This window comes from Notamacropus eugenii, chromosome 1 (assembly GCF_028372415.1).
Source record: "Notamacropus eugenii isolate mMacEug1 chromosome 1, mMacEug1.pri_v2, whole genome shotgun sequence".
Taxonomy (NCBI): Eukaryota; Metazoa; Chordata; class Mammalia; order Diprotodontia; family Macropodidae; genus Notamacropus; species Notamacropus eugenii.
The window spans coordinates 153,289,276-153,297,747 of record NC_092872.1 but is presented as its reverse complement, the minus strand read 5'-3'; the positions used below and the strand labels follow the sequence as shown (position 1 = coordinate 153,297,747).

At 36.3% G+C, this 8,472-nt stretch overlaps 1 protein-coding gene across 1 annotated transcript in view; it reads right to left on the bottom strand.

Annotated features, from left to right (window-relative positions):
* Window positions 1-1,871: 1,871 nt before the first annotated feature.
* CHSY1 (chondroitin sulfate synthase 1) overlaps window positions 1,872-8,472 on the bottom strand; it is an 85,688-nt gene continuing 79,087 nt past the window's right edge. Inside the window, exon 3 of the mRNA XM_072616910.1 lies at window positions 1,872-4,861. Within this exon, the coding sequence (XP_072473011.1) occupies window positions 3,269-4,861 (1,593 nt within the window). The 3' untranslated portion in view covers window positions 1,872-3,268. The remainder of the gene's footprint in view (window positions 4,862-8,472) is intronic.

Sequence of the window (8,472 nt, the reverse complement as noted above, 5' to 3'; positions counted from 1 at the left end):
TTATTCTGCAGTAATGGCACTACTATACATCCTACCACATAGCCATAGGAACACAGGCGCATAAGACTTGGAAAGATTAGTTATCAAATCTAATTCTCTCATTTAACAGATGAGGAAACTTTAAAGAACAGAGGGGAAGGGACCAGAGCTTAATGTCATAATCTTCTTATTCTTAAGGAAGTATCGGACATTGTCACTACACCACTTGGGAAATATATTCCATGCCCAATTCCAGACAGAACGTCACATAAACCACTTCAAAGAAATCATTGCTTAACATTCTCTAAAAGGATTACTTATAACAGGGGCTGGTCGGGATACAGGGGAAAGTGACAGGAAACAGCCTGTGACCTGAAACTCTGACAAGTCCTCCTAGTAGCCCTCTACAATTAGATTTGCAGAGTTGAAGATTGACAAGAAGCCCACTATGATAGCTACCTGAGAAGTGGTTTGTGGCTGATGTGCTAAGCAAGGGCCTCCTAGGCTACCCTGTGGCACAGATGTTGGTGAACTGTGGTTAAGACTGGAAAAGAGAAAAACCATGATGCCTGAGATTAACTACTGCTATGGAGTTTTAGGAAGCCTCAGGTCCTGCTGAGAGGCCTCTGTAAGGATTCTAATCTATCTTGAGAGGCAGTGAAATTAGAAAGCACTTATTCTTATATTGGCTGAGGATAACATTTGATAAGAACAATAGCGAGTCCTTAAGTGGTACCTTGATGCCCGGAAACCATTTATGTTTTGGATCAGAAATGTCAAACACACCATCCACCAGTTGCTGAACCAGATTAAGAAATGTAATTGGGAAATATTTAACAAAATAAATGAAAATACAATAGAAGATAATGTTATTATGTGGTTTCCTAAGTCAATATGTAGCCTGCAGAGGAGTTAGTGTCCTGTTTCAAATTGAGCTTCATACCATTTTGGGAGGAAACAACTTCTAGAGGTCACAGAGAACAAGACTCAGGTATATCTTCCCCAAATTAACTGGTTCTGCAATTGATGATAAAGTTCCAACTTTAGAACCACGTGTGCAAGAGAAGCAAACTTTAACTCAGATTATATGAGAATAATTTTGTCTTGTAATTTTCACTTATGGAAGACTAAATTTTTAGCAACTTCAAACACAAGTTATCAAGGTGAACGTGACTCAATCCTTACCTGGATTGGCAAAATTTAACACTGCAAATTTTTAATCAATTTTAAGAAGAAATAATATAGTTACCCTATCAAAAAAAAATCTCATTTCCTTGAAGTTCCACAATTTATTACGAAGAGGAAGGGAAGAGAGGAAGGGAAGACAGGAATTAAACTACTTTGTCAGAATGAGTAACAATAAAGCAGGATTTGTTTGTTTGTTAAGGGCTTTTTTAATCTGTTCTTTCCCCTGGAAAGGCTAAAATTTGCCATAAAAAAGACTGTCATTTTATTGAATTACAGCAATTCCTATTGAAAGTACATTATCATTATCTTGGGACTTGACAGTGATTACGTTATAAATACCTATTCTGGGGGTTTAATACTCCACCACAAAAGTTTACTGAGCCCTGGCACCAAAAGTCTCACTGTGTATGTTATTTTATTAGTGGATTATATATGCCAACAATATGTACTTTATCCTATAGTTCTATCCTAAGACTCTCAAGAACACAGTTCACTAGATAGCATGGGGAAGAGACAAAGGGAGAGTTCATTCCATGAATAAATGCATGGATAAGTACTTATAAATTAGTTTCACAGAAAAACTGTAGCTCAAAGAACCATGTTATCACTGGTCAGTCTTTACGTATACTACCCCTCCTCCTCCTCTCCAAATATAACATTCTTCATTTAAACTAGGAATAATGAGACTAAATGGTGCTGAAAAGTAAAATGAAAAAATATCATTGACTGGTTTATTTTTCCATCTGAGCAACCAGCTATTTACACATAGGTAGGTAGATTTCTAATGATGTATTAAAATGGCAACTCTATCAGTCTGAACTCGAAATGAAAAAAGATTTCCTTTCATTAAGGCACATTCAACCTGTAATTTTAAAACAAATTTAAATTTTCTGATGCAATCACATACAGATCCATTTGACTTGTTTTCCTTTAATGCATGAGCACCAAAAATGTCCAAAATCACTTAATTTGTAAAATGGAAAGACTACAAATTATAGGTGGGAAGGAAAAAAAACTTTTCAAAAAGAACTCTTTGGAGATCAGTTTACTGCAAAGAAGACATACACTAACAGTGATTTTTAAAAAAAATTCCTAATACACACAAATATTAATAACTAACAGGCATTCAAAAATAGGACAGGAATCTATGCCATGGTTATTAAATAAATTAAAAGGTATATCAGATACAGAAAAATAAAGCAGTTTTCAAAGAATGAAATAATCATCTTCAACGTAACACAAATGGGATAAAGTGAATGCAGTTAGAAATACAGAACACTGTATATTTTCCCCCAATGTCCTCATTAGGGAGGGAATTTCTTTAAAGTTTACTTATATACTTTAGATTTGCAACAATAACTCTGCTTTGCCAGACTAAATATTAACATATTGCCTTTCAGCTTTAAAGTAAAGGACCAGGAAAGGAGAAATACTAAATTCCCCTTGGAATATGATTCAAATCCATTTAGGACTTAATGCCAAACAAATTGCTATGAATAACCACATAACATATTGTGCTTTTCCCCCTTTCCCTTCCCCCAAAGTTACATGATCACAACAAAATTATAATTTGGGTGAAATAACCTTTGAAAATAATTTTGAAGATAATGACACAACTACTGTCATACTTCCTTATTTTATAAACTTGAACATGTAATGGCTTTTCTTAAAAAATAATCTTTTCGAAAAAAAGAAAAAAGGTAGAATCTGTGCAATGTTAACAGTCACAACAGAACATTTACCAAAGGTACAGTGTTTTGTTACAATAATACTTTGCATTAATGTTCATGTTCTCTACTATAGAACCATAGCAAAGAAGTCTGGAATGAAAAGGTTAAAAAAAAAGATTTTTTTTGTTCATCATAGTTCTATTTCAAGTCAAAATTATGCAGGATTGCTACATAATGTTCAACAAGATGTGTTCAAAGGCAAATATTGATCACATTTTTGTTCAAAAAGCTCAGTCTCTAAGGAGTTCTTTGTAAGAAAATCACTTCTAAAATATATCCTTGTGTGGACTTCAAAAATGACCTATCATATTAAAATTTTGAAAAATAAATTAGATAATTAAAAAATGAGTCTTCTCCAGCAGAGCTGGACATTAGGCTGTCCTCACTGAGCCGTTATTATTGCTGCTTTTCCCATAATTTGGGTCATTTTTTTCTAGCCATAATTCAGCCAACTGCTGTGTAGATCCATAAGTTGATGCTTTGGACCCTAAGCACATTTTGTACTGTTTGGGATCAAGGTTAGGATCACAAAAGACAGGATGGTGAACATGGACCACTCCAACTTCTTGGCTTCTAAAAGTCTTCAAACCAGCTTGAACCACTTTGTTGAAAAGGTCCACATCCTCAAGCCCCCAACCTTGAATAGAAACATCAAAGCCACCCACTCTAACAAGATCTCCCTTATAAATACAAGTGATGCCAAACCCATAGTTTCTCCAGAAGCCAGTTTTTTGAGTGAAGGCAAAATGGTTGTCACTGGGAACTGTCCCACTATACACAATCTTTGGATCATACTGGCTGAAGATGATTGGAAAATATATTTGTTGGCCCAAAATCGTATTTGCTCGACATCGCTGTAGGAATTCTGTAGTAAACACCAGGTCAACGTCACAGAAGAACAGCAAAGATTCATTATTAAACTGTGAAGATCCAACTTCAAGAGCCAGAGCTCTTGAGAATTCTCCGGAAACTGGCAAAATCTGCATATCAGCTTTAGGATATTTAACACGATACTCTCTCATCAATTCTACTTGCTTGGCTTTGTCAGGGTTAGAGTCAGAATTGAAAAGCAGGACAACGAGCTTGACGCTTTGATTTGGAATGAGACATGTCTTTTCAAAATTCCCCATAAATCTCACAAACATGTCAAATCGTCCAGACAGAGGAATCAAGATATTTATCTTTGTATCTTTGGGTTCTTTGTTCTCATTTTTTGATCCAGGAAGCTGAAAAGGAACAAACATCTTCAGGGAATTTGAGAGAAAAGATAAGGATCCAGATTCCTGGTTAATTTTGTTGGCCAATTCTTTGGCATCCATTTCTTCATGCTCCATAAACTGGATCTTGCTAAAGGTCTGCTGTAAGTAGGCATGCCTTCTTACAGGAACAGTCATTTTTTTCCCTTTATGTTTTTTGTACAGGAGCAGAAGGTCGAGAATGTATTCAGCTCCATACATAGGATTGACTCTACGATAACCATATTGTATTTCCTTAAAATCAATAATTCGTCCCCTAGTCTTAGCATTAGCGTTGATCATTTCCATGACTTGCATAACAATGTCTTCCAAAGCTTCTCTCTGGGAAGAGTCCATCCCTCTCCTGGGGGGCTGGCCATCAGTAGCTGAGTACAGATATTTTCCAGTAAGAAACTCCCACTCCAAAATCTCCTCACGCTGGCGTGGCTGAAACCTCATAAAGGAAGGCGGAATTCCCAACTGGAGATCTTCTTTGTGGATCTCTGTGTTGCTGTACTTGCTCATCAGAACAATCTCTCTGTGGAGCTGTACGGTCCGGTGGCGCAGCTCGGCTATCTTGCGACTCAGCATGTAGCTGTGCAGCCGGTACTGGTAAGGGGGGTTCTTGTTGGGGTGCAAGGTGATGGCACGGTGGATCTTGCTGTTGTGCAGATCTCGGATGTAACCTTTCTTGTTCTGCTCATAGTTCTCGTAGAACAGCTGCTGCATCTAGTTTGAAAAAAAGATCATTGTTTTAATATGGTGTAATCTTTAATTCTGCTCTACATATTAGCCCACTCTAAAGATCTTTCAGAATAAATCATAATACATAAAAGGCACTGGTTATAATGTGACCAGCTGCAAGAGGATTGTGGGAAATATTAACAGAAAGCTAATGAAGAAAGAGTTGTAAATAATTATTTTTAACAGGAATCTGCATATTTGGTATCCAAAGCCTGTGGTTAACATAATATTACAGCCAGCAGTGGAATCTCCAGAAAGTTGCTCCTGAACGTTCCATAAGGAGATGAGTACCTGCTGATGTAATGCACAGACATCATGCTTACGTTGGCATTCTTGAGGCGAACGTTCACCATGAGCTAAAGAAGCGCAGGGGTTACGTTTCTCAAACCAAGGACACAAGCAGGAGGATGCTACTAGTCTTCTTTCTCTGCCTATCCCCCCAAAACTGTAGGGTTAGCAAAGACTCTCATTGTGCCTCTTAAAGGAACAAGCCACCATCGTGTGGAGCTCTGGCAGGTATCTGACAACAGTCCGAAATATCTCAAAGACCCCATTCCCCCCCCCCCCAGAGAAACCCACATGTTGCAACTACAGCCTCTGTGACCCCCATCCCTCCCCCCAAACCGAGGCTGCAGACTCCCTGAAGTGGCAGACAACAACTTTCACCTCCTTTAAACTTTCATTCTATGAGGGACATACTAAAAGACAATGAACATGAAGCCAGAATCTTTATAAATCCTTCTTAAAAAATAGACTCTAGGAAACATAAACTTGGAGCCAATCTCTTCAAAGAATAAAGACTAAATAGTTATGTTTTACCTCAATAAAGCTTAATGACTAAATATAATGACTAAAGTTTTTAGGAAAACCTAATCATTTAAAATAATTTAAAAACATAAAGATCAATGTCACACATTAAACTGCTAATTTATATAGATAAATATAATTTACACTGAAAATTTAAAATAGATGTTCAACAGCAAAACAAGTGATAATGACACCTGATTATAGGTATTACTGTACTATGATTTTTATACTCCTATGTTTCCTTCCCTCGAGAGTACTTCTGAGATTCAGACACAAGTTTAAAGTATTCTAATTAGAATATCTGTATCTGAAAACTATTACACTGGAGAACAATTTGATGTAAAAAAAAATGCCTCCATTTTCATGCAGTTTATAGCATAGGCTGAAATTTTAATTATTAAAGCTGAATTATTTCAAAAGAAACCTGAGATAAAATTTTAGCTCTAATTGCTGCTGTCTCTTAATGCTACAATTTTAACAATTCTTTAAAACTTTGGCAGTCTGATAGGATAACAGCCAAAGAAAATTTAGTCCAAGCTAATGATATTAGGCAAGGCAAAAAAAGACCTATACTTTGGCATCTACCTGCTCAAAAGCCAAATGATTAGTGCAATGAGTACTTAAGATATGTGGTCTTCAACCAGGTACTGAATACTGTCTCCTAATCAAACACTACTCAAGTCAACTCTCAATTAACCATAGTAATAAAACCCACAAGTTTGAGCCAGAAATTGGTAGGAGTTTTTCTTTTTGCCAAAAGTAGCATCTGAGTCCCAAAGTCAAATAATGAGAAAAAGCATTTAAGAACTTGAGAAGAGTCATGTGAAGAGCTAGAAAATAAATTCAGTTTTTTTGTAGATATTTTGCAACATCCATTCCGTACCAATTAAATTTCAGGGTTGGGGAGGGGAGAGAGGAGGGAAATAGTTTTATACAAGAGAGTGGTTTCCTTTACCTGCTGCTACTTCTGCAACAGAGTAAACATTTAAATGAAATACTGCTTCAATTCGGATTCACACTGATTTATTAGTTGTTTAAAAGAAAAGTTTCATTCAGGATTTAACAAATTGGAATGATTGATAATGAATAATTCTAGAGGAATTTTTGGCACTATATCATATATAGCTAAGGAGATATTTGTAAAGGATATAGGGGGAAATCAACAAAGCAGACCCTGACTACTTTTGAGTTTACTGCAGCTGGGAAGCTTGGCTAGATAGGTTTTGCATTCCATGGCCTCCAAAGCTCCTTCTAAGAAGCTAAGATTCTGAGATTCCAGCTTCCAGCACAAGTTCTGACACTGGAAGAATTAGTCTGGAACAGTGACTACCTCCTCAGTCTCCTCATTTCCCTTTAAAAGTACAGTTGAATGACAAGGAGTATTGGGCTTGAACAGGAGAAGTAAAATTATAATAGAGAAAGCAAAGATCTCATGAGACAAGAGATCTTTCTATAATGCCTTAATGAAAGTTTACAAAGTGTTTTCCTTATAAAAACCCTCTGAGGGAGGTAGTGTAAGTACCATTACCACTATTTACAAATGCAGAAACTTAAAAGAATTTATCAATAAATGACTTGCTCATTGCCACACAGTAGGTTGTGGAACTAACGCTGGAAAACAGGTCTCCTGATTCTAAGACTAACCAGTGAGGAAAGTGAATAAAGGGGAAATTCATCTTTTGTTACAATAGGATAAGAAAGCAGCTGCAAAACTAGGTCAATAGGTTTTAGAAGACTGGTCCTAACACAAAGATTAAAATAGTTGGGACCTAGTCCTAGACCTCTAACATTAGCAGCTCATATTATATTGTACTTTTCTTACAATACTCCTCTTGGGTCTGCTGTTGGCTCTAGGTTCTACTCCAAGATCCTGTAGCCTTCTCACTCTAGAAGATCCCTTCGTCCTTGAAGCTCTAGTCTGGAGAAATGTCCAGGTCATGCTCACACCTTCATTTCTATCCAATCTCTACTTCTGATTCTCCAGGCTTTTCCATTCTGCCACCACACGGGTACCTTTTCCATCCCCTCCTTCACTCGTAGCTCCCTTCTTAGGTATTTTCCTCATTAGAATATAAGCTCCTTGAGGGCAGAGATTGTTCTTTTTTTTGCTTGAATTTTAATCCCAATACTTAGGGCAGCATCTGGAACATCTTGTACTGTTGATCTGACTTGAACATTCCTAGTATTCAGGTTTTTATCCTTATTCTACACATAAAACAACTGAGTATATAAGGTTACATGGCTTGTCAGGGTCACAAAACCAGTAAATGACAGAACCAGGAATTGAAACTGGTCTCTTAATTCCAAGTTCATTACTGTTTCCACTGTACCACGCTACTTTTATATAATTCAGATAACTTGAGTTTTCACTGTAGCAATGCAAAAATACAAAGTCAGCATAACTAGTAGAAAGAACGCTGGGCTAGAAATCAGCCTATTTGTATTTTATTCTTCCTTCTATGTAACTGTCTCCAAATTTTTTAGTTGTAAAGAAAGTACTTCAAAAATAAAGTGTTATATAAATATAGGCTATTACTAAAAAAGAAAGGTATTTATTTTTCTACCTCACAAAGTTGTTTGAAGGATAAAATGAAAATATGAAGGAACCTTGAAAAAGTTCTTAGTATTACACAAATATAAAGCAAAATGATGGTTTTTTTTAAAGTTAAAAATTTAAGCTTTTACTAAATGATCAACTTTAAGTCTTTAAGAGAATCACGTAATCTTATTTGGAAGGAAACTCAGAGATCATTTTGTTTAACCTACACCAGAATATCCTTCTATAACAT